Source organism: Hypanus sabinus, chromosome 13, assembly GCF_030144855.1.
Source record: "Hypanus sabinus isolate sHypSab1 chromosome 13, sHypSab1.hap1, whole genome shotgun sequence".
Taxonomy (NCBI): Eukaryota; Metazoa; Chordata; class Chondrichthyes; order Myliobatiformes; family Dasyatidae; genus Hypanus; species Hypanus sabinus.
This window is the reverse complement of record NC_082718.1, coordinates 91,559,757-91,586,078: the sequence shown is the minus strand read 5'-3', so window position 1 is coordinate 91,586,078 and position 26,322 is coordinate 91,559,757. Positions and strand designations below refer to the sequence as shown.

Here is a 26,322-nt window from a genome sequence, read left to right as displayed (position 1 = left end):
TAAGTTATGTTCCATTTATCTCTTACTTTCAACAGTAATAAACATCAGGATTTTTTGTATACAGTGTAGAATAGGCCCTTCCAGCCCTTCACCACAATGAGTACATTCAGCCAGAGACTCATTCCACCGAGATGCAACACTGAGCGTCATAGGAAGTCATTCCTGCCTGTGGCCATCAAACTTTACAACTCCTCCCTCGGAGTGTCAGACACCCTGAGCCAATAGGCTGGTCCTGGACTTATTTCCACTTGGCATGATTAACTTATTATTATTTAATTATTTATGGTTTTATATTGCTATATTTATACACTATTCTTGGTTGGTGTGACTGTAACGAAACCCAATTTCCCTCGGGATCAATAAAGTATGTTTGTCTGTCTGTCTGAAAGCCACATGGTCATGGGGAGAAGATGCAAACTGCTTACCGGGAATTGAACCCAGTACAGTTTACAATCGTAAAGCATGCTAACCATGCTACCGCACCGCCCAGGACGTTAGTATGCGAACTGGAGATAGAATTTATAAAAGGTTACAGATGTCTCTTTTGGCCTCAAGAAAAATTGAGTGGCTAGAGTAATCTGGATCTTCCAATTTAGAGCTTTGGCCCATGGGAAAAGCTTGATCTCAAAAATGCAGCGATATTAAAGGCACATTTGCACCATGCATCTGATTACGTGTAAGCAATTACAAATAAGATCATTTGTGGTATTAATAAAGGAATGGAGTGGTAGCAATAGATAGAATGCAGAAAGAGATTCCCCAGGATGTTCCCTGGGGCTGCAATTGTAAGCAGAGATTGAAAAGACTGGGTTTATTCTCACTGGACTGGAAATCTTACTGAGGTTTACAAAATTAAGAGGGGCAGAGATAAACCATCACAAGTTTTCTCTCAGGACAGGGGAGCCTAAAGCTAGGAGGCTCAGGATTAATGTGAGAAGAGATCAATTTTAAAATAGAACTGAGGGGTCTGTTTTTCAACAGAGAGTGGTGAAAATGTGGAACAAGCTGCCAAAGGAAGCAGAGCAAGCAGATACCGTCACAGTGCTTGAGAGGCATTTGGACTGGTAGATCTTTCCCAAGTTACAGCGGGGCTTCCATTCCTGTGAACAGTCCACAAGCCAGAATCGAGGCTGCAACACTGAGTTCCCACACAGCAGACTATGCCCACAGCCCTGCTGCAGCTCCAAAAGCATACCACTAGTCTCCCAAATGTTCACATGTATGGGATGTATATATGTCTAACAACTGTAAACTGGAGAGGACTTGTACCTAGACAGGAAAGGAGAAGAGAGACAAGGGCCCAATGCCAGCAAATGGGATTAGCATAGATAAGCATCTCGGTCAGCATGAATGAAATGGACCATAAAGGTCAATTTCTCTGTTGTACATTGGTAGGATTCTATGAATTTGAATATATAAAATAAAGTCAACCTACAAATACAAATAGAGAGATGTCTAAGGTAAAACTTTTAATAAAGAAATAAACTTTAGAATAATTTAAATTATTATACTGTGTTTTACCGTATAAAGTAGCCGGCAGATTAACCATGAAACACACACTCAACAGGCCAGGCAGCATCTATGGAAAAGAGTGAACAGTCGACGATTCTGGCCAAGATCTTTCATCAAGATGAGGAGTCAGAGTAGGGAGGTGGAGAGAGGGGAGGTAGAAGTACCAGGTAGTAGGTGAGGGGAGTGGGTGGAGGTGAAGCAAAGAGCTGGGAATTTGATTGGTGAAAGAGATAAAGGGCTGGAGAATGGGGAATCTGATAGGAGAGGGTAGAAGACCATATTAGAAAGGGAAGGGGGAGGAGCACCAGAGGGAGGTGTTGGGCAGTAAGGAGATAAGGTGAGAGAGGGAAACGGGAATGGAGAATGGTGAGGGGGGGGGGTTGCAAATACCAGAAGTTCAAGAAGTTAATGATCATGCTGTCAGGCTAGAGCAGGCATGGGCAAACTACGGCCCGCGGGCCATATGCGGCCTGTTAAGCTTTTTAATCCGGCCCGCAGAACTTGATGAAGTTATATTAATAAACCTTGTTAACGTTTTTTCCCCGCAATTCTGGCGTTTTCCCAATAGATGACGCACTTTATATACATTGACCTTTGTTGAGCTGCAGTGTATTACTCCACATTTGCGCTTTACTTTGTGACCTTGTGGCGACCCATTTCCTGGCACATCCGAACCGGCTCACAATTAGCCAGCGTTCCGGCTGAGGGAGATAGCCTGCGGGGATTTGCGAGCACAGAGCTCCGCATACTGGCGCGCTCTCACTGTTCTGTCATTGTGCGGGTCGTTGTTGAGTTTTGGCACAGGGGACAATTGAATAAGAAGGAGCAGGACAAGTAGACCTGCATCTCCTACCATTTTTGAAATAAAGACGGTCAGGAGGAGAGTGATGATGATAATATCTTGAAGGATAACAGAATTTTCAGTGCTTTAAAATAAAAACTGTTACTATTAAAAAAAGCTGTATTTTATTCATTTAATTTTCAGTGTTTTAAAAGTCATTTCAATAAATAGCTAAATACCATGGGACTTCAAAGACAGATATTTTATTGTAATGCATTTGTTCATTTTCAATTGAAATTAAAGCACATGTTTTCTACATATCCCATGATATTTTATTTTCTCTTATGAGGTGTATTACCAAAACACTCCATCCATCTGCTCCTGGTCCGGCCCCCCTGTCAAATTTTAGAACTCTTTGTGGCCCTCAAGTCAAAAAGTTTGCCCACCCCTGGGCTAGAGGCTACCCAGACTCCTCCAACCTGAGTGTGGCCTGCTGTACATCAAACAAAATAAAAATACTTGAAGAAACTAGACAGATCATGCACCACTAATATTCTATAATACTCACCCAACGATAGAATACAACTTCAGTTTTATTATTGCTGAGCAACTCAGTACTATCTTCAGGATTAAATATTATAAACGTCTAGAAAGAACAAAACAGTAACTTTAAAAATGCCATTGTGCTAATTTTTAGTTTTGTACAAGTCAAGTCCATGTGATTTAAACTAAAATGAATTTAAAACCCTAAATCCAATTCCAATGTGGATTCGTTCCCTATAACTGAACAACTTCAAATGTAAATTAGTTTTTGTCATGTTTAGATTATTGTTACATAATTGCCCATTACGGTGCTGATGTGTAGGGCAGCAGTTAAGGTCCTCCACTTCTGTCTGCCCTTGGCCACATAGAAGGAATCATCATTGCTGTTTCTGTAACAATTTTTTATTGGCCAGTCAGGGTTGTCAGCCCCGAGCTGAACCTCCGAACGAGGAGGGCCGGTGGGCCGCTCTTAGTCTGGCCTCTACCCTTTGACCTGCTCGGCATGGGTGACCCTACCAAGAGCCAAAGCACGAGGCCTGACTCAGGGTCACTGAGGCACACAAGCCTCTGAACCCCACAACAAGGTGTGGTCCTCTTAGAGGCATGTTTAGATTGTGCTGTTATATAATTGCTTTCCAAGGAACAATTACAAAAGATAAACATGGTTGCACGATCAAGCAAGATTTTGCAGTTTCAAAAACAATCCCTTTCAGTGATTTTAGATGTGAAAATAGACAACATAAAGAAAATTAACATAGGAATAAAAAATATAAATAACCTATGACCAACTGGCCTCTTACTCATGATAAATGAAGTATATTTTAAACGTAGCATTGGAATGATTTTTAATTCAAGGGAAATAAACCTTAGAATAATCAAAAGTATAGCTAAGATACAGAAATGTAAATATAGGACAAAGATATATGTGATAATCATCAATGGAAAAAAGGTTTTCCCTAGAGTCCTATGACAACAATTTCCTTCAAAAAATACCACAAAAACAAAATACGTATTATTTACTATAAATGTTTATGAGAGAGCTTTTGCACAATTTGGCTGTTATATATTACATGACCAAAATAACAAAACTTTCTCAGTACTTAATTGGATGTCAAGTGCTTTAGGTTGTCCTGAAGCCATGAAAGATACAATAGAAATGTAAATATTTCTAATCATTTAGAATAGATATCACACCTAAAAGTAAAACTTTTTGGAAGATATCTGATTTCTTATGTAATGGTAGTAGTGGGCTGGTAGAAACTGGCCAAAAATTGTGGCTTGAGAACATCATGCATTCTGTATTGTACAGACAGTGATCTGGTTTATATTATTAGCTTGTGGATGACATGGTCATTGGTGATGTTGCAGATGGAGAGAAGGTTGTCAAACACTGCAGCAAGACTCAGGTCAGATGGAAAGTTGAGCAGTTGGGATTTAATCCCAACCACCAAAAAGTGATGCACTTTGGGAAGTCAAGTAGAGGTAGGACTCTTCCAGTAAATGATAGGGCAAGTGACAAAGGCCTATTGATGAATAGCAGGGCAGGAGACATTTGAAACTGCAAGTCCTGTCCAGAGTTAGTCATTGTTTGAACCAATAGAAAAAAGGAAGTGTAAGTGGAGCGACCATTGTTGGAGCGAACACGAGGAAATCTGCTGATGCTGGAAATTCAAACAACAACACACACAAAAAAGAAAGGGGGTCCCGTCCCATGATCCTTTCCCTTCTCCAACTCTGTTTCCCTCTGGTGCTTCCCCCCTCCCCCTTTCTTTCTCCTGAGGCCTCCCGTCCCATGATCCTTTCCCTTCTCCAGCTCTGTATCACTTTCACCAATCACCTTTCCAGCTCTCAGCTTCATCCCACCCCCTCCGGTCTTCTCCTATCATTTCACATTTCCCCCTACCCCCACTACTTTCAAATCTCTTACTATCTTTCCTTTCAGTTAGTCCTGACGAAGGGTCTCGGCCCGAAACATCAACAGCGCTTCTCCCTATCGATGCTGCCTGGCCAGCTGTGTTCCACCAGCATTTTGTATGTGTTGTTCGACCATTGTTGAAGCAGCCATTGTTGGAGTGGGCCAGTTTTAGAGTGATCTGGCTTTGGCTTAATAGGCTTGGACAAGCATAGACACAGGAGCTAAGGAGGTTTCCAGTAAGTTTTATTTTGTTAATACATAACTAGTGCACTGAGAATGGGTCCAGAGTGGTACAGTATGTTCCTTGTGCAAGTTGTGGGAACTTTGGGAGACCTCCAGTCTCCCTGATAACTACATCTGCACGAAATGCACTGGGCTGCAGCTCCTTAGGGATTGTGTTAAGGAAATGGAGCCTGCAGCTCAATGACCTTCAGCTCATACAGGAGAACAAACAGGTGATAGATAGGAGCTACAGGGAGGTAGTCACCCCCAAGTTGCAGGAGGTAGGTACCTGGGTGACTGTCAGGAAAGGGAATAGGAAAAGGAATAGGCAGCCAGTGGTGTTCCCCTCAATAATAAGTATTCCATTCTGGATACTGCTGGGGTGGTGGGGGGAGGGGAACATCCTTCCAGGGGGAAGCCACAGTGAGCTGATCTCTGGCACTGAGTCTGGCACTGTGGCTCAGAAGGGAAGAGGACAGAAGAGGCAAACTGTGGTGATAGAGTATTTGTTGGTTAGGGGAACAGCAAGGAGATCCTGTGGATGAGAACAAGATTCCTGGATGGCTTGTTGCCCCCCAGGTGCCAGGGTTAGGGACATTTGGATTGAGTCCACAGCATTCTTAAGTGGGGGAGTGAGCAGCCAGAATCCATGGTCCATGTTGGTTTCAAAAGCGAGTTGTAAGAATTAGGTATTAAGTTAAAGGACAGGACCTCCAGGTTTGTGATCTCAGGATTGCTACCTGTGAGGCCAGAAATAAGAAGATCATACAGTTTAACACATGGCTAAGGAGTTGGTGCAGGAAGGAGGGCTTCAGATTATTGGATCATTGGGCTCTCTTCCAGAGAAGATGGGACCTGTACATAAGGGATGATCTGCACCTGAACTGGAGGGGGACTAATATCACAGTGGGAAGGTTTGCTAGTGCTACATGGGCGGGGGGGGGGATGTTAAACTAGAGTTATGGGGTATGGGAACCACAGCACCAGAACAGAGAGTGGCATGGTTGTGGAGAAAGATGTTAAGCCTACATAGAAGGTCAGAAATCAAAAGGTGGGACTAACATTCTGTTCTTCATATATTTTAATGCAAGGAGTATTGTAGGAAAGGTGGACAAGCTGAGGGCATGGATCAACATGTGAAATTATGACATTGTGGTCATTAGTGAGACTTGGTTGCAGGAGGGGCAGGCCTGGCAGCTCAGTGTCCTGTTGTTTTAGATGTGGGAGGGATTAAAGGGGGAGGGTTGGCATTTCAAATCAGGGTAAATGTCATGGTAGAGCTCATCTAGTGAAGCTTTGTAGGTAGACCTGAAGAATAAGAAAGTTACGACCCTGTTAAGGAGATTATATTATAGACCACCCAACAGCATTTAGAGTAGCAAATTTGTGGAGAGATTGCAGACAGTTGCAAGAAACATAAGGTTGCGATAATAGGTGATTTTAACTTTCTATATATTGACTGGGTGGGACTCCCATACCATAAGAGGGCTGAATGGGTAAGAATTTGTCAAATATGTTCAGGAAAGTTTCCTTAATCAATACATAGAAGTCCCAACAAGATAGAGTACAATACTAGACCCCCTTGTTGTGTATTTAATATTTCAGTAATATTTGAGTAATATTACATTTATTTTATTTTATTGAGCACTCTGTTGTTTACATAATGCTTTGTGGTTGTATGTAAAAGGACCATGTGTAAATAGCATACCTCATTATGCCATCATGTGATACGTGCGTGCCTTGCTTAAAGTAAAAATGAAATTAAGAGAAGTTTTCCTAGGTTCCTGTCTTTTTGCTTTCATTAGTTTTATGTTTTGGAGTTACAAAACATGACATCCTATTAGGGAATTAGACAGGGCAGATGACAAAGCTTTGCGTTGGGGAACATTTTGCATCTAGTGATCATAATGCCAAAAGTTCCAAGGCAATTACGGAAATGGATAGGTCTGGTCCTCGGGTTGAGATTCTAAATTGAAGTAAGGCCAATTTTGATGGTATCAGAAAGAATCTGGTAAGTGTGGATTGTTCTCTGGCAAAGATCTACTTGGTAAGTGGGAGCCTTCAAAAGAGAAATTTTGAGAGTACAGAGTTTATATATCCCCATCGGGATAAAAGGCAAGGATAACAGGTTTAGGGAACCTTAATTGTTGAGAACTATTGAGGCCCTGGTTAAGAAAAAGGAAGAAGGCACATAGCAGGCAAGAATGCTTGAGGAGTATAAGAAATGCAAGAGTACATTTAAGAAAATCAGGAGGGTTAAAGGAAGACATGAGATTGCTCTAACAGACAAGATGAAAGAGAATTCTAAGGACCTTTACAGATATATTAAGAACAAAAAGATTATCAATGGACAAAATTGGTCCTCTGGAAGATCAGAGTGGTAATGTACATGTGGAGCTGAAAAGGGTGGGGGACATCTTAAGTGGATTTTTTGCATGTGTAATGGACACAGGGCCAATAGATGTGAGGAAATGCAGCTGTGAGGTCATAGACCCAATACAGATTACAAGAGCAGGAGGTGTTTGCCATCTTGAGGCAAATTACGGTGGATAAATCCCCAGGGCCTGACAAGGTGTTCCCTCCGACACAGTGGGAGATTAGTGCAGAAACTGCAGGGACCCAAACAGTGGTACTTAAAACATCCTTAGCCACAGGTGAGGTGCTGGAGTGTAGGAGGATAGCTAATGTTGTTCTGCTGTTTAAGAAGGGTTCTAAGAATAATAATAGGCACCCGTTAGTCTCACAAGACTATGGATTTGCGCCTTGGAAAGTTTCCAGGGCGCAGGCCTGGGCAGGGTTGTATGGGAGACCAGCAGTTGCCCATGCTGCAAGTCTCCCCTCTCCACACCGCCAATGCTGTCCAAGGGAAGGGCAAGGACTGATAGAGCTTGGCACCAGTGCCATTGCAGAGCAATGTGTGGTTAAGCGCCTTGCTCAAGGACACAACATGTTACCTTAGCTGAGGCTCGAAATAGTGACCTTCAGATCACTAGACCAACGCCTTCACCACTTGGACATGCTCTAAGAGTAAACCAGGAAATTATAAGCTGGTGAGTCTGACATCAGTAATGGGAGAATTACTGGAAGGTATTCTAAAGAACCAGATATATAATTATTTGGATGTTAAGGATAGTTAACATCGTTTTATGCATGGTAAGTCATGTCCAACCAATCTGACAGAGTTTCTCAAGAGAGTTACCAGAAAAGTTGAAGAAGGCAAGGCAGAAGATGTTGTCTACATGGACTTTAGCAAAGCTTTTCACAAGATACACCATGGGCGGTTAGTCAAGAAGGTCCAGTTGCTGGGCATTCAAGATGAGGTGGTAAATTATTTTAGATATTGGCTTTGCAGAAGAAGCCAGAGAGTGGTAGTAGATAGTTGCCTCTCTGACTGGAGGCCCATGACTAGTGGTGTGATGCAGAGATTGGTGCTGGGTCATTTGTTGTATGGCATCTATAATCAACAATCTGCATGATAATGTGGGAAACTGGATCAGCAAATTTGTGGATGACACCAAGTTTGGGAGTGTAGTGGACAGCAAAAAGGACTCTCAGGGATTGCAGTGAAATCTGGACCAGCTGGAAAAATGAGCTGAAAACCGGCAGATGGAATTTAATGCAGACAAGTGTGAGGTGTTGCACTTCAGTTCTAGGGGAGGTCTAAGACAATGAGTGGTAGGGCACTGAGGAGTGAAGTAGAACAGAGGGATCTGGGAATCATTGTCGTCATTTGACACCTTAGTGCCTAGGTGGCACATGGGGCCTCAGGGCACTGAGGAGTGCAGTAGGACAGAGGGATCTGGGAATACAGATCCATAATTCCTTGAAAGTAGCATCACAGCTATATAAAGTCATAAAGAAAGCTTTTGGCACATTGGCTTTCATAAATAAATGTACTGGGTACAGGAGTTGGGATGTTATATTGAAATTGTATAAGACATTGGTGAGGCCTAATTTGGAGTATTGTGCACCTACAGGAAGGATGTAAATAAGATTGAAATGGTACAGAGAAAAATTACAAAGTTATTGATGGGACTTGAGGACCTGAGTTATAGGGAAAGGTTGAATAGTTTAGGACTTTATTCCCTAGAATATAGAAGATTGAGGGAAGACTGAGGAAAGTCCATCTCCCACCCCCCCCCCCACCCTCATCACATTCTACGGGGGTTGTATTGAGAGCATCCTGAGCAGCTGCATCACTGCCTGGTTTGGAAATTGCACCACCTCGGATTGAAGGACCCTGCTGCGGATAGTGAGGTCAGCTGAGAAGATCATCGGGGTCTCTCTTCCCGCCATCACGGACATTTACACTACACACTGCATCCGCAAAGGAAACAGCATCATGAAGGACCCCATGCACCCCTCATACAATCTCTTCTCCCTCCTGCCGTCTGGGAAAAGGCTCTGAAGCATTTGGGCTCTCACGACCAGACTATGTAACAGTTTCTTCCCCCAAGCTATCAGACTCCTCAATACCCGAAGCCTGGACTGACACATTGCCCTATTGTCCTGTTTATTATTTATTGTAATGCCTGCACTGTTTTTGTGCATTTTGTGCAGTCCAGTGTAGGTCTGTAGTCTAGTGTAGCTTTCTCTCTGTTTTTTTTAATTACGTAGTTCAGACTAGTTTTTTGTACTGTGTCATGTAACAACACGGTTCTGAAAAGCGTTGCCTCATTTTTACTATGTACTGTACCAGCAGTTATGGTTGAAATGACAATAAAAGTTGACTTGACTTGACTTGAGATTTGTCAGAGGTATACAAAATTATGAGGGGTATAGATAGGGTAAATGAAAGCCCATTTTTTTCCCACTGAGGTTGGGTGAGACTACAACCAAAGGTCATGGGTTAAGGTTGAAAGGTGAAATGTTTAATTAAAACATTCTTCACTACGAGGGTCATGAGAGTATTGAATGAGCTGCCAATGGAAGTGACAGATGTGGGTTTGATTTCAGCCTTTAAGAGAAATTTGGATGAGAGGGGGATGGAGAACTATGATCTGGGTGCAGGATGAAGGGATTAGGCAGATTAGTGGTTCAGCACTGGCTAGATGGGCCGAGTGGCCTGCTTTTGTGCTGAAGTGTTCTATGACTCTAACTTATAAGGGACCTTGACCTTCGAGTTGATTGTTTCCTGAAATCAGCAACATAAGAAGACAGGGTGTTGAAGGCGGCATAAGGCATTCTTGCCTTCATAGTTTGGGCACAAAGTTTAAAAGTTGAGATATTATGTTGCAATTTTACAAAACACTAGTTAGGTCATACTAGGAGTATTATGTGCAGTTCAGGTTTGACACACCATAGGATGGATAAGATTGAGCTTGAGACAGTGCATAAGAGATTAACCGGGATGTTGTCTGGACTGGTGGACTTTAGTTATGATGATTGGTTGGATAGGGTGAGCTTATTTTGCTTGGAGTGCAGAAGGCTAAGGTTGGGGGGTGGGGGGGAGAGAATAACCTGACAGCGGTTTGCAAAATTATTAGAGGCTTAGATAAGGTGGATATTCAAATAATTTTTCTAATGGTAGAAGGTTTCTGGTGTAGGTTTAATGTCAGAGGAAGGAGTTTTAAAGGGGATTTTATGGAACTTTGTTGTTACACAAAGGATGGCCTTTGTCTGGAACTTTTTACAAGAGAAGGTGGTGAATCAGATTTAAGAGGTTAGGCAAGGTGTTAAAGGATATGGATCTTATGGGGAGAAAAAGGATTGGTGTAGAACACTATTATGGACATCGTGGTCATCATGACCTGTTTTTATGCTGAAGAACTCTGTGACTGTATGAACTGATGCAAAAACATTGTAATGTATAACGTAAAGCATACCTGAGGGCCAAAGGCAGGACTCAGGTCCACAGAACAAAGTGGTTCTTTACTTTCTGAACTCCAATCCCATATAGATACTCGCTTAAAAGAAAAGCATAAGTCACATGGCTTTAATCACAATGAAAGAAGCACTGAAGAAGATGCAAATATTTCTAACGAATTTCACAGCTCTGAATTTATAATTTCTATTTCCCTGTTCAGACCCCTCTCCAAGCATTAAAACATCGCAAACCAAAGTCACAAATTATAAATCTACTGTGTGTGCAAATGATTACTTGCAATCAGTGGCGTATCTAAGGTATGGCAGGTATGGCACGTGCCCTGGGCGCCACTTGAAGTTTCTATTAAAGTCAGACAAGCCATCCTCGGATAGTGAAAAAAGTATTTTCTTCAGATGTATGAAACATTTCTTCATGAAGGAAAGTAGGGCTGAAGGACAGAAGAGATGAAAGTTGGAGGTGGAGGAAGCCAAGAAGTCGAATAAGTTCTTCATGCCCTTCTTTGAAAAGCCCAGATCAAGTAGTTCCACACGTTCCATGGAGTTGCCTGCACCTGCTACAAGTTTGTTAGAATGTGAAGGTGGATCAAGTACAAATGTGTCACAAGCCAAGGAGGAAGTCAAGTCAGATAAATCCAAGTATGATGAGATTAAGAGTGAGGCTGCCACAGAGAATGTGGATGTCACAGGAGGAGAAGACGATGGTGGTGGTAGTGATATTGAGTATATTGACGATATTTTACCTGACGAGATTGAACCTGACGACACTGAACCTAGTGAACTGGATGGTGTCAAAGAGCCTCAAACTGTCATACCAGAAGTGATTGAACAGCATGACATTGGACTTCTGAAGTGCAACAAGGATACTGGAAAAGCAATTCTGCCTGATGCATTGAGAACAGAAATAATAAAGCTGGATTCGAAGTATTTCCAGAACAGTGAGGGGCTTTTCCTACCAACAAATAACCGCCCAATAAACAAAACTTGGTTCGAGGAAATTGGGAAATGGTCATGGTGAGGAAGTGACTTGCTCATGGCTGGTCTATTCCCCTTCTAAAAAGTCTGCATTTTGTATCTGTTGTCTTCTCTAATCCCAGTCAGACCATCAATCCTCATTGGAGCAGGAAAGTGGATTCAACCAGTGGAAAGCACCTGAAAGGATTAGTGTTCTTGAAAATGCCAAGAATCATCGGGAATGCTTCACACAGTGGAAAGAAATGGAAAGAAATTTAGCTGGAAACAGAGGAGTTATTGACGCGGTATTTCAGTCACAGATTGAGAAGGAAAAGCAGAAGTGGCGTGATATCTTGACAAGAATCCTTCACTGCATAAAATTCCTTGCGACTCAGAACCCTGGCTTTGCATGGACACAGGGAGTCACTTCAGCTAGACCGGGGGTCGGCAACCTGCGGCTCCCGAGCCATTTGTGGCTCTTTCACCTCTGTGCTGCGGCTCCCTGTGGCTTTGGGAAATAATTGGTCAGTATTTAATTAAAATGTATTTTATGTTAGTTTGTTAGCTTTTGAAATGTAATTCTAAATTTGAAGATTATGGTGATCTTGTACAATCTAAGTGTGGCGACACATTTCCTGGCACATCCGAAACGGCTCACAATTAGCCAGCATTCCGGCTAAGGGAGATAGCCTACGGGGGTTTGTGAGTACGCGTCTTTTGCAGCATCTGCGTCCATGGGGGCTGGGTTGAGGGAGGCTTAAAAGCAAGGCTGTTTAGTTCGAATAAAGTTATTCGACTGCAGTTTACTGACTGCGTGAGCACACCGCTACAACGTGTTTTTATCGCTATTAATATACGTCACCACTGCCAATACCTGACACCCGCCAGTGCGCGATTTCTTTAATTTTTCGATCCAAGGTAAGCCAACTATGGAGAATTCTAAAAAAAGAAAAGTGACTGAAGAAAACAGAACGTTTAATGATACGTGGACAGATTCATTTGCTTTCACTGTTGACGAGACTGGTTTACCGGTATGCTTAATATGCAATGAGAAACTAGCAAACAACAAAAAGTCAAATGTCGCAAGGCATTTCCAGAGTAAACACGCAGCCTTTGCTCAAAAATATCCGGATGGAGATGAGAGAAAAAAAGCCGTTTCGGAACTGATGCGGAAGGTTGATCTGAGCAAAAATCATTTCCAGAAATGGATGACGTCTGGAAAATCAACGACATACGCCAGTTATAATGCCGCTCAGGAAATCGTCAGGCACGGGAAGCAGTTTACAGATGGTGAATATATAAAAGAATCTTTCATTAAGATTTCAGAACATCTATTCACGGACTTTAAAAACAAGAGTGAAATTGTGCAGAAAATCAGGGATATGCCCCTCTCTGCAAAGACTGTCAAAGACAGAACCATAAAAATGGCAGAAGACATCACAAGACAGCAAATTAAAGACATCAATTCAGCTGTGGCCTACTCGATTGCCTGTGACGAGTCTAAAGACAAAGGTGATATTGAACAAATAGCGTTGTTCTGCCGGTATGTAAACTCTGCCGGGCCACAGGAAGAACTGATTGAGTTGATACCTCTAAAAGACCAAACACGGGGGGAGGACATCTGTGAGGCTGTCTTGAATTGTTTAAGAGCCAAAGGAATAAAGACCACCCATCTGGTGTCAGTAGCTACTGATGGGGCTCCGAATATGATGGGAACGCACAAGGGATTTGTGGCTTTACTGCAGAAGTCGCTGGACAAAAAGCTGCTGACTTTTCACTGCATCTTGCACCAAGAGGCACTGTGCGCTCAAACATTTCCTCCGGAATGCACAGAAGTAATGGATGTTGTCATTCAGATTGTCAATAAAATAATGGCAAAAAGTTTAAATCACCGTCAATTCCGTTTGTTACTGGACGAGATGGAAAGCGCATATTCTGATCTCCTGCTGCACAACAAAGTCCGGTGGCTGTCCAAAGGGGAGGTGCTGAAACGCTTTGTCGCGTGTCTGGAAGAAGTGAAAACTTTCCTAGGCAGCAAAGGGCTCACCTTTCCTGAGCTGGAACAGCCAGAGTGGCTGGAAAAGCTACACTTCATGGTAGACATGACAGCGCACCTGAACACGCTGAACACAGCTCTTCAGGGGAAAGGACGCACAGCCCTGCACATGTTGGAGGATGTTTTGGCATTCGAGCGCAAGTTGACAGTGCTTGCCAGAGATTTACAGAAAGGCACTTTGTCTCACTTCCCCAATTTGAGAGAGTTCAAACAAGGTCACGACATGATAATTTCGGAGTATTTACATTCTGCAATCATCGCAATGCAAACATCGTTTGGGAAACGCTTCTGTGAGTTCAGAGAGGAAAAAAACACATTATCCTTCCCGGTCACTCCCTTAAGCATCGATCCTTCCCTACTGAATACGACTGCATTGGCAGGTGTGAGTCAACCTGATCTTGAGATGGAACTGGCCGACATAGCCGACAAAGACATATGGGTATCCAAGTTTAGACGCTTGACAGCAGACCTTGAAGATGTTGCCCGTCAGAAGGCCGTTCTTGCTCAGAATCACAAATGGAGTGATATTGAAAACCTTCCAAAACCGGACAAACTTGTGTTCGAAACATGGAATGCTATGCCCGACATTTATGTAAACATGAAAAAGTATGCGCTTGGAGTCCTGTCGATCTTTCGATCCACATATGTATGTGAGCAGGTGTTCTCCAACATGAACTTTATTAAAAACAAACATCGCGCACACTTCACAGATGACAGCTTGCGATCCTGTGTAAAGATGAAGGTGACGTCATACAGCCCTGATGTGCAGACGCTGTGCGCTGAGGTCCAGGAGCAGAAATCCCATTAACCAAGTATGATAAATATTTTAATTGCCTATTATGTTATGTATATTCATATTTTTTCATTGTTCAGTGAAATAGTCCTTTTATTTTTCAGGCTGACAGCTGGCTGATGTTATTTTTGGTTTGCTGCTGGCGGCAAATTTAAGTTTGGCGTTTTTCATAAATACAAGAAGGACTCAAATAGACGTTGAGTATTTTACTTAAAAGTAACCTTCAACCCAACGTCTTTTTTTCAGAGTTCAAAATGTTTTTGTTGCATGCAGAAATGTAATTTCGTTTTCTCTGCAGGAGTTCATCAATTTCATAAATGCAACACATTATAGTTTGTTTATACATAGCATAAAGGCAAAAAAAACGTTGTATGCAGTGTTATTTCATTTTAAATGTCAAACGGGTTTTGCGGCTCCCAGTGTTTTCTTTTCTGTGGGAAACGGGTCCAAGTGGCTCTTTCAGTGGTAAAGGTTGCTGACCCCTGAGCTAGACGATGACTCCAATGTGGGAAATTTCCTTGGCTTACTGAAACTACTGGCTATTTTTGACCCTGTCATAAAAGAACACCTCACTCATTTGGAAAGTCATCCTGGATCCACATCTTATCTTTCACCGGGTGTCCAGAACGAATTCATCCAGGTGAAGGCATCCACTATTTGCCAGAGTTTACTGAGGAGCTTTCATAAAGCCAAGTAAAAATGATTTCATGTTCGACTCGACTCCTGATCAGGCACACCGTGAGCAGATGTCAGAAGTAGTGAGGTATGTGGAAGTCGATTTTGAGAGGAAAACAGTCCATGTTAGAGAGTCCTTCCTTGGTTTTATCCAGATAATCTAGAAGGATGCTGAGAGCTTGGTTGAAGACATCTTGAAACAGCTAGAGAAGGACGAAATGGAGCTACAAGATTGTCAGTCACACTGCTAAGACAATGCTGCTATGATGGCTGGACACAGAAATGATGTTCATCAAAGAATAAGTGAAAAAAACAACCTGGCAGTGTTTGTGAATTGTGACAATCACTCACTCAACTTGGTGGGTGTACATGCAGCCAAGCAGGATACAATGATGGTCACATTTTTTGGATCTATCGAAGCTCTCTATGTGTTTTTCTCTCGTTCAACACAGCGCTGGGAAAAACTCAAAAATGCCATGCCTGTGGTTGTTAAGTCGGAGTCCGAAACCAGGTGGAGTGCAAAGACAGAAGCAGTGAAGCCCGTCAACAAGTAACTTGAGGAGATACTTCATGTTCTCCAGGACATGATAGACAATGAAAACGAGACCAGTGAAACAAGAGGTGACGCAAGGCAGCTGTACAACCACATGTTGAGTTACGATTTTCTGATTTTGCTACAATTTTGGAACAAAATACTCATTCACATTGACCATATTCAAAAGAGGCTGCAGGATCCTAGGATGAACTTCCACGATGCTGCCCTGGATTTGAAAGCCCTCTGAGATCATTTTTATGATGAAAGAGAAGTGTTGGTCAGAGAGTCACTCGAAGAAGGAGTCAGTCCCTGTCAAGAATGGATTATTGAAGTTGAAAGATGTCAGAGACGAAAGAAACGAATGGCTGATGAGAACTCAAGAGACGCTGGGTTAACAGCTAAGGAGGAAATGGAAAGAGTCATGAAGGGAACACTCGACCATCTTCACAGAGAACAAGACAAAAGGTTCGCTCGTTTGTACAACACTGACGCTAAGTTTGGGTTCCTTCTCAATGTTAAGGGACTGTGTTACGGCGCTGACAGTAACGACCTAAAGAAGAAGCGCAAAAATTTGGGCGAATTGTACAGCTCTGATGTTGATGGACAGCAGCTGTATGAAGAAATTTTGGATTGCAGAACGTTGATATCAAGGCAGGTCAACATGAAAATATCAAGACCTGAAGAGCTTCTTGAATTTAGTGTTCAGTATAGAGATGAGAGCGTCTTCCCTAATCTTCGCATTGTTATTCAGATAATGCTAACCATCGCAGTTTCTATTGCCAGCTGTGAGAGATCATTCAGCGAGTTAAAACTAATACTTTTGTATTTGAGAGCGTCCATGGGTCAAGGCAGACTCTGTGATCTTGCTCTGCTAAGTGTAGAAAAAGAAGAAACTGAAAAAACTGACTTTGATCACGTCATAGACCAATTTGCATCAGTGAAAGCAAGGAAGGTGCAGTTATAATTTTCATGTAGTGCCATAATTTGTTAATTAAAAGATTAACAAGCTTGACTTGTATTTTTGAGCTGATATTATGGTAAAGTTATCTAAAAGATGTATGTCAGGTGTTTGGACAGGGGCACAATCTCAGTGCTTGCCATAGGTGCTATTTTCCATAGATACGCCCCTGGTTGCGATTGTGTCTATGGTGCATAATGCTAACAGTGCATAAGGTTCTACAAAGAGTGCTTTATACTTTCTCACCTTCTCTTAACTCAATATATGCTTAACCATGTTATCCAGTTTGGTGGATAATTTGCGTTCGATTCTACTCATTAAATAAAATCATTGTGAGTGCATCCCCAGCAATGAGTTCTTTACTCATCCTTTTGACTTTAGCTTTTCAACTCAAAATGACTTTTCTTTCCTGTCCCCTTAATTATACACAAGCTGCCCTTTGGCAACATTGCACAAAGTCATGGAGCCACACAGAACCATGAAAACCACCACTGCCTCCCAATATTATATTCACCTCTGCCACTACCTATATCATTTGTGAGTTTGCCAGGATTTAGTCTTGGATCAGTTGCAGTTTCCTGCAGCTTAATATGGGAAAGATTAAATCAATTGCTACAAACTGCAGATCCTCATCTGCAATTTCATCCTTCTAACCTGACTCTGCATCAAACTGAGACTGACATGAACCCTGACAAATTACCTCATCCTCAAAACCTCAGCACAAACTCTCCTTCTTTTCACATGTGTAGCATCAACCATTTCCATCCTCATCTTGGTTTATCTGCCACTGAAACCCTCCTACATACTGTAGTCACCTGTAGACCAAGCAATTCCTGGGAGATACTGAATATAGTCATAGAATCACACAGCACATCAAAGGCTTTTCGGCGCTGCATGTCCATGCTAAAGTATCAATCTATACAAATCACGATTACCAGCACGTGGTCAATAGCGCATAGGTGCTCATCCAGATGCTATTTAAAAATTTGCCTAAGTATCAAAAATGCTGTGAGAGTACCTATCTTCTGGCTAATACAAGCACCTGGGGGTGTACCTGGGTGACAGACTTGAGTGGAGCACCAACACAGAGGCTGTGTACAAGAAGGGCCAGAGATGTTTCTACTTGCTGAGGAGGGAGACTGAGGTTCTTTGGAGTATGCAGGCCTTTCCTTACATGTTCTACCAGTCTGTTGTCGCCAGTACAAACTTCTTTGCAGTGGTGTGCTGGGGCAATGGCATCAGTACGGGTGATGCCAACAGGCTTAATAAACTGATTAGAAAGGCTGGCTCTGTCATAGGAGTCGAACTGGTCACATTGGAGGCTGGGGTAGAACAAAGGACTCTACAGTAAATCCTGGCAATTCTGGACAATGTTTCTCACCCTCTGCATGCCGCCCTGGCTGAACAGAGGAGCACTTTTAGTAATAGACTAAGGCAACTGCGCTGTTCCAAAGAGCGCTATATGAGGTCATTCCTACCCTCAGCCATTAGGATCTATAATGTGTCAACCTATAGTTGGGGAAGTGATGACCCCCCTTGCCCTGTTATACTTTGAAGTAACTTTATTTTTTATTCTTTCGTACTTCTCTTCTAACATTTGTATATCTGTGCAATTGTAAGGCTACTGTGACACTGTCATTTCCTTTGGGATCAAAAAAGTATCTATCTATCTCTCTAATGTTGAACAGAGATGAGGCAGAATAAGAGCCCACTTATTCTATTCTTTGTCTTTTAATTCAGAACAAGATTGCACCAGCAAAAAACATGACCAATGGTGATGCCCTGCAGACAGTTCACAAAACAACTACTTCTTTCAAATATGATTCTACAACTAAGCGATTAGAACCTGTGATTTGCATTTTGATGATATGTTTTAGGGCCAATAGAGCAATCTTGCTCTTTGCTATCTCCGGGAGAGTTCGGTGAGGTCTGGAAGCCAGGAATTGCTTGATCAATTCCATGGCTTCTCTCTGACTGAGGAGTCAAGAAAGGGTGAAGTCGATAAGGACAAGAGCTGGGGACCGGCGAGGGTTTGGCACCGTCTGCCTGCATTTGACCAGTCTTACTCTCCCTCTCGCTAGCTTCTAGTGGAGGAAAGTGCAGGAATCTTGGGATTCACATTGCAACGATTGATCGGAGAGGCTGTGGACTTGTTTTGGGGGCTTTGAGGTTCTTACTGCATGTGTTTCTGGAACCTGGTTACTCTTTTTTTTCCAGCTTTTGAGCGATTTGATCAATGTGGACTGGGGGCGTTTCAGCGAAGAAAGGCCCTTCAGCCTGCAGCGGGCTAGCAGCGTGGCACTGAACTGAACTAAACTGAACACTCCTGGTTTGATGTTTGATATTCTATGCACTGTTCACTCGCTTTTTGCCATTCGCACTACTTGTTCTTTTTTTTCCACGCGTTGGGTGCTTGATGTTTTCTTGAACAGGTTCTGTTGTGTTTCTTTGTTTCATGGCTAACTGGGGGAGGATGAATCTCAGAATTGTATTCTGTGTACGTACTTTGATAATAAACGTACTTGGAATCTTTAATTGTCCACTCTACATTGTTTTCCTGAAGGTTTTGAGTAGCTTTGGGCTCCAGGTCTACGTATCAGCAACCACATATCTATACAGACAAATCTTGTTAAATGTGGCTAATCATCAAGGATTAACTGACTAGTCAAGCTCAGCAATAATCCAGGTGCAAGCAGTATTCATCCAAACACTCAGTGCTTGTACTTTCTGGCAGAGATTGCAAGATAACAAACATTAGCTGAACTATCATTTCTCTCAGTGGCTCATGACATTGTGTTTTCCCTGCTTAAAGTATGAGATTCTACTGGAGTACATGATTTCAGTTATTATTTGGCGTAATTTTATAGCTTACTTGACGCCTTGAAAACTATGACAATATTGGGGAACATTAACAAAGTAATTAAAGATGAGTTCTTCACCAAAAAAAATCTGTACTTACCAGGTTAAAATATTCCCTTATATATTATGTTAAAATTATTATATTTTAAAAAATATTCAAAGGAGATAAAACAAATTGAAAAATAATTATTAGTTATGCACCTGAACTGAGCCTGTCCCAACTGTTGCAAGGTACTTGGCATCGTCAGACATAGCTAAAGCTTCAATTCCACCCTCTGGGTGACAGTCAAAGAGTGTTTGTACAGGTATACTGCAAGCCAAGAAGTAAATATTTAGTGGTTATAAACTACAAAAGAACAGTTAACGTTGAAAATTGAGTTACCGCAAGTTACTTGAAAGGAAAAGTCCATCTTTTTGAAGATGCAAAAATATATACTTTAGAAGCAATAGATATTGATGCCAGTCATATCCACTTTCCCTAATTCTCACACGAAAGCTGTTTTTCAGATTCTCTTACTGAGAAAAGAAATTTGAACCGACAAAGCACTTGTCATGCCCCCCAGACCCACCATGTTAAAAACCAAATTAAGTTCTACTGAATTTTAGTTGTTGTTATAATGTAGGAAGTACGACTGCCGATCTGTGTACAGCAAACTCACCCAAACAGAACTATAGTAAGGATTTTATAGTTTTCATGAGGTTGCCTGAAGGATAAATATTGGCTAAGATAACAGAGATAACTAAGCACACCATCAATCATAAGACCATTAGACCATAAGATATAGGAGCAGAAGTAGGCCATTCAGCCCATCGAGACTGCTCCGCCCTTCAATCATGAGTGATCCACTTCATCCAATCATCTCCACTCCCCTGCTTTCTCCCAATACCCTTTGATGCCCTGGCTAATTAAGAATCTATCTATCTCTGCCTTAAATGCACCCAATGACTTGGCCTCCACAGCCGCTCATGGCAACAAATTCCACAGATTTACCACCCTCTGACTAAAGTAATTTCTCTGCATCTTGGTTGTAAAAGGACATCCTTTTGGAGGCCAATGGCAGATGATCCTTTGAGGGCCAACTCTCACAAGGTATCAGGCCCCAACAGTGTACCAGGCTGGAAACTGAAAACCTGTGCCAATCAACCAGCAGTAGTGTGAAAGGAGATCTTCTCCCTATCACTGCCGCTGTGGTCTGAGCTTCCCACCTGCTTTAAAAGGACAGTAATTATACCAGCGCCCAAAAAACATGGTTAGCTGCCTCAATGACTATCATCCAATAGCACTCACACCTGCTGTAATACAGTGCTTTGAGAGATTGCTTATAGCTAGAATTACCTCCTGCTTGAACAGGGACCTGGAACCACTGCAATACCACTCCCACCACAACAGCTCTGCTGCGCTCACAGTCTTACTGGCACTCTGCTCTGCTTTGCAGCACCAAGACAACAGCAGAACAGCCCTCTTCCCACACTTCCTTTAAGTTTACAGGGGGCAGATTCCTATGCACTCTTTAAAGGCTGACTGCAAAATTTATTACAGTACAACATTTAAAATATTGTTTGGATACTAATAAAAATAACATACAACTGTCCAAAAAAACCTGCAGATTTTCTACCTCCAAAGTCACAGGTGTGTTGGATTATCAGAATTTTACTGGTATAATGTAAAAGACTATCCACAAAAACAGAGTTGGATAAAGAAAGAAAGAAAAATACCAGAGTGGTAGTACTGGTACTGGGTGTGATATGTTGTTGAAAACTGTTGAGACAGGATTTCCAAGCTGGAACACTGTAAGTTTGCACGCTATGGGCAGGGAGCATGTTTTTGTTTTAAAATGTCTGCTGCTTGAAAGGCATTCCATTTAGCTTCCTGTTGTGTGAAATGCTCCAAAGGATGATACAGTCCAGGAGCAAGTAGTTTTCCTGCTGTTTAATTTGCACATTACAACTGGAGGGAGATCAGAATCAGAATCAGAATCTGGTTTACTATCACCGGCATGTGACGTAACTTAGTAACAGCAGTTCAATGCAATACATAATACAGAAAAAATAATAATAATAGTATTAAATAAATAAATCTTATTCAGCATACAGTATACATATATTGAATAGATTAAAAGTCATGCAAAAAACAGAAATATGATACAAATAGTATACAAACAGAAATACTACATGTTTTAAAAAGTGAGGTAGTGTCCAAGGGTTCAATGTCCATTTAGGAATCAGATGACTGAGGGGAAGAAGCTGTTCCTGAATCGCTGAGTGTGTGCCTTCAGGCTTCTGTATCTCCTACTTGATGGTAACAGTGAGAAAAGGACAAGCCCTGGGTTCTGGAGGTCCTTAATAATGGACACTGCTTTTCTGAGACATCGCTTCTTGAAGATGTCCTGGGTACTTTGTAGGCTAGTACCCAAGATGGAGCTGACTAAATTTACAACCCTCTGCAGCTTCTTTTGGTCCTGTGCAGTAGTCCCCCCATACCAGACAGTGATGTAGCCGCTCAGAATGCTCTCCACTGTACATCTACTATAGAAGATTTTTTGAGTGTATTTGTTGACGTACCAAATCTCTTCAAACTTCTAATAAAGTATAGCCACTGTCTTGTCTTCATTATAACTGCATCGATATGTTGGAACCAGGTTAGATCCTCAGAGATCTTGACACCTAGGAACTTGAAACTGCTCATTCTCTCCACTTCTGATCCCTCTATGAGGATCGGTATGTGTTCCTTCATCTTAGCCTTCCTGAAGTCCACAATCAGCTTTTTTGTCTTACTGAAATTGAGTGTCAGGTTGTTGCTGCAGCACCACTCCACTAGTTGGCATATCTCACTCCTGTACGCCCTCTCCTCACCACCTGAGATTCTACCAACAATGGTTTTATCATCAACAAATTTATAGATGGTATTTGAGCTATGCCTAGCCACACAGTCATAGGTATAGAGAGAGAAGAGCAGTGGGCTAAGCACACACCCCTGAGGTGCACCAGTGTTGATCGTCAGCAAGGAGGTGATGTTATCACCAAACCACATAGATTGTGTTCTTCCAGTTAGGAAGTCAAGGATCCAATTGCAGAGGGAGGTACAGAGGCCCAGGTTCTGCAACTTCTCAATTAGGATTGTGGGAATGATGGTATTTAATGCTGAGCTATAGTCGATGAACAGCATCCTGACATAGGTGTTTGTGTTGTCCATGTGGACTAAAGCCATGTGGAGAGCCATTGAGATTGCGTCTGCCATTGACCTATTGTGGTGATAGGCAAATTGCAATGTATTTTTGAGCTGATATTATGGTAAAGTTATCTAAAAGATGGGTATTAGATGTTTGGACAGGGTCACAATTTCAGTGCTTGCCATAGGCGCTATTTTCTGTAGAAATGCCCCTGCCCCAGAGAACTCCTGTGTTAGGTAAAAAGGTACAATGTGGTTTGGCAAATAACTGTGTGGTTTAGGCATGAGAAGTAAAGTCTTTAACCAGAGGCTGCTGGATCTGTGGAATTCATTGCCACAGATGGCTGTGGAGGCCAAGTCAGTATGTATATTTAAAGTGGAAGTTGATAGGTTTTTGGTTAGTCAGGGCGTCAAAGGTTACAGCGAGAAGGCAGGAGAATGGTGTCGAGAGGGAAAATAAATCAGCCATGATTGAATGACAGAGCAGTCTCAATGGGCTTAATGGTCTAATGTATGTTTTAGGCCATAAGATATGGGAGCTTAATCAGGGCCGTTGTTATTAATTGCTGCTCAGAGTTTAATACTACCATCTCCTCATCAGTGACCAAGTTTCTAAGCCTGAGTGTGTCTCTCCCTCCCCCTCCCCCCCGACTGCAATGCCAACTTTGACACAGTCAGTACGGATCAGTGATAATATCTCCTCCTCACTGACAACCAACACAGGTGCACTTCAAGGATGCTTGCTTAGCCCACTGCTCTACTCTCTACACTCATGACTGCATGGCTAGGCACAGCTTAAATGTTATTTACAACTTTGCAGATGCCATCACTCAGATGGCGATGAGGAGGCATACGGGAGTGAGATATATTGGCTGTTTGAGTGATGTCGCAACAGTAACCTTGGGCTCATTGTCAGCAGGACCCAGGAATTGATTGTGGACTTTGGGAAGGGAGAACACACACTCTTCCTCATTGAGGAGTCAGCAGTAGAAAGAGAGAGGAGCTTTAAGTTTCTGGGTGTCAACATCTATCACATGGATGCAATCTCAAACAATCTCAAACTCCAGCATCTCAACTTCATTGGGAGTGTGAGGTGATTTGGTGTGTCACCAAAGAGCCTTGTAAATTTGCAATGGAGAGCATTCTGACTTGGTGGCATCACCAGCTGGCATGAAGCCTCCAATGCACAGGATTGCAAGGGGCTGCAGCAGGTTGCAGAGTCAGCAAGTTCTGTCCTGGGCACAATCCTCCCCTTCAGAGAACATCCTCAAGGAGGCTGCATGTAAATGTAACACCTAATCCTGCATCCTGTTATTGCTTTCTCAATGCACTGTTATAATGAAATAATTTGTTATAAAGAAATGATGTCATAATGTGTGAATGGCATGCAAAACGAAGTTTTTCACTTTATCTATTTATTTATTTATTGACATACAGCGTGGAGTAGGCCCTTCCAGCCCTTTAAGCTGCGCCATCCAGTGATCCTCCTGTTTAATCCAAGTCTAAACATGGGACAATTTACAATGACCAATTAACCTACCAACCAGTAGGTCTTTGGACTGTGGGAGGAAACTAGAGCACCCAGAGGAAACCCATGCAGTCATGGGGACAACATACAAGCTCCTTTACAGGCAGCAACAGGAATGGAACCTGGGTCGCTGGTACTATAAAAGTGTTGTCCTAACCACTACGCCATCGTGCCACCCCTTTACCTTGGTTCATGTGACAATAATAGATCAATTTACCAATTCATCAATATAACGTGAAGTGAATAGAATTGGCTGAAGCCTGGCTTTTATGATAGGAGGATCTCAGGAAAAGACTATCTTTATTATTGCCCTATATTCTTTGGATGAAACTACTATACATTAACTGGAAAGGGATGGACTCCGCCAGGTTTCAGATGCCCAAGACACGCCATATGATGAGCACACCAAAAAGATCTGTGCAAAAAGCTTGTCATGATGGCACCCCAACGAATCCACCAGGAGTTAAGGGCACACACACACACGTACACTATACATTAACCTAGTTTGAAGACTGCACTGAAGCTTTGGAAAAGGTAAACAAGTAATTAATGTAGAAACCAAGCAAGTAATCAACAACAATGTAACGTTCTCGTCTAATGGACAATACATTTTGTAAATGCTGCTAAGACTACAAAATAGCAATTTGACTTCGAAATTGTTTGGTCTAATAAAGTCAGTTCACATTTCTAATTCGTACAACTTTTATTACCAGAAGGATTGTTCCAAATGTGATTAGTCAGAGCATGAAGGGATATGGAGAGAAGGCAGGAGATTGGGACCAAGAGAGAAAATGGATCAGTCATGATGAAATGGCAGAATAGATTCAATGGGCCAATTGGCCTCATTCTGCTCCTATATTTTATGGTCTTAATATATTTTCAAGATCAGCATTATTTTTTGCTTTCTCCTAAATAGAAGCCTTTTAGCGTCCAAACCCTCAGTGAGTCATACTACAAGGTGATGGAGTACATTCTTTTTAAACAGGCAATAGCAGCAAAATGAAGACCGTGAGAATCCCCATAGTGGATAGGATGAAAATAGCACTACCAAAAGGACTCTCTTACATTATCTAACAGCCCAGTTATCTAACAGTCTGGCAAGGACTTCTACTATTCTACAGAAACAATGTGGAAGCCAAGTAAAATAGGAAAGGATGAAAATCCAAGTTATTTGAAATATGTAAATAAAACAATTTAGAGCAGCAAGTTAGATGTACAGTAGAATGGAGACAGAGTTCATTTAATAATACTCAAACTTACCCTGAGAAAGTATCCCATACAATGACTAAACTCTCTGGGCTTTTGTCTGCTGTCGCTACCCATCTCCTGTTGCCACACACAGCTATGCACATAATGGGTTTAGAATGACCCTGGGGAACAAATTACAAGTAGTACAATGAGACAAAAACTGGAGCTGATACACAGAACAAAGCATTTTAGACTTACTAACCAACTCATTACTACTTATTATTAGCAAACCTGTAGTTGAAGTTACTCGAATATTCAATGGAAAGTCCCTTGCTTAACTATGCATTTTAAAAGATTTTGAAATAGAAGGTAGTAGGATCACTCAAGAATACAAAAAAAATCTAAATACATTAAATAGAAAGGGTATCCACATTAAGTAAATTGTGTATGGACTTTTGCAATATGTTGATTGAAAATATGGGGCAACTTGAGGAGAAGCAAATGAAATGCCTTTAGAAAGAGCTCTTAATGAAATTGTTAGCAGCACTTTAAGATAGTTAAGTCATTTCCTTCATTAAATTTACATCTTGTCTGTTGAAAAAATGTGAGCAAAAATAGCAGAGATATCACAAACTTTTGTTTTAAGAACTTAAGGTTGGATCGCAAAGGTTCCAGTGAGAGCTAGCAAAATTGTTCCATAATTACCCTGATCATAGTGTAATCCAGAGGGTGACAGTGGATATTTTTTTCATCTGGAAGTCTGTAACTTGTGGTGTTCCACAGGGGTCGGCGCTGGTCCTATTATTGTCTA

At 41.9% G+C, this 26,322-nt stretch overlaps 1 protein-coding gene across 2 annotated transcripts in view; it reads right to left on the bottom strand.

Moving 5' to 3' along the window:
- cfap251 (cilia and flagella associated protein 251) overlaps positions 1 to 26,322 on the bottom strand; it is a 70,405-nt gene that overhangs the window by 32,654 nt on the left and 11,429 nt on the right. For both annotated transcript variants that reach the window (XR_009515432.1, XM_059988202.1), the window contains exons 5-8: positions 25,584 to 25,693; positions 19,828 to 19,936; positions 10,799 to 10,879; positions 2,862 to 2,939 (exon numbers count right to left, since the gene is read on the bottom strand). Coding sequence is in view for 1 of the 2 variants with exons in the window: in XM_059988202.1 (XP_059844185.1) it covers positions 2,862 to 2,939; positions 10,799 to 10,879; positions 19,828 to 19,936; positions 25,584 to 25,693 (378 nt within the window). In the remaining variant the exon portion in view is untranslated. The remainder of the gene's footprint in view (positions 1 to 2,861; positions 2,940 to 10,798; positions 10,880 to 19,827; positions 19,937 to 25,583; positions 25,694 to 26,322) is intronic.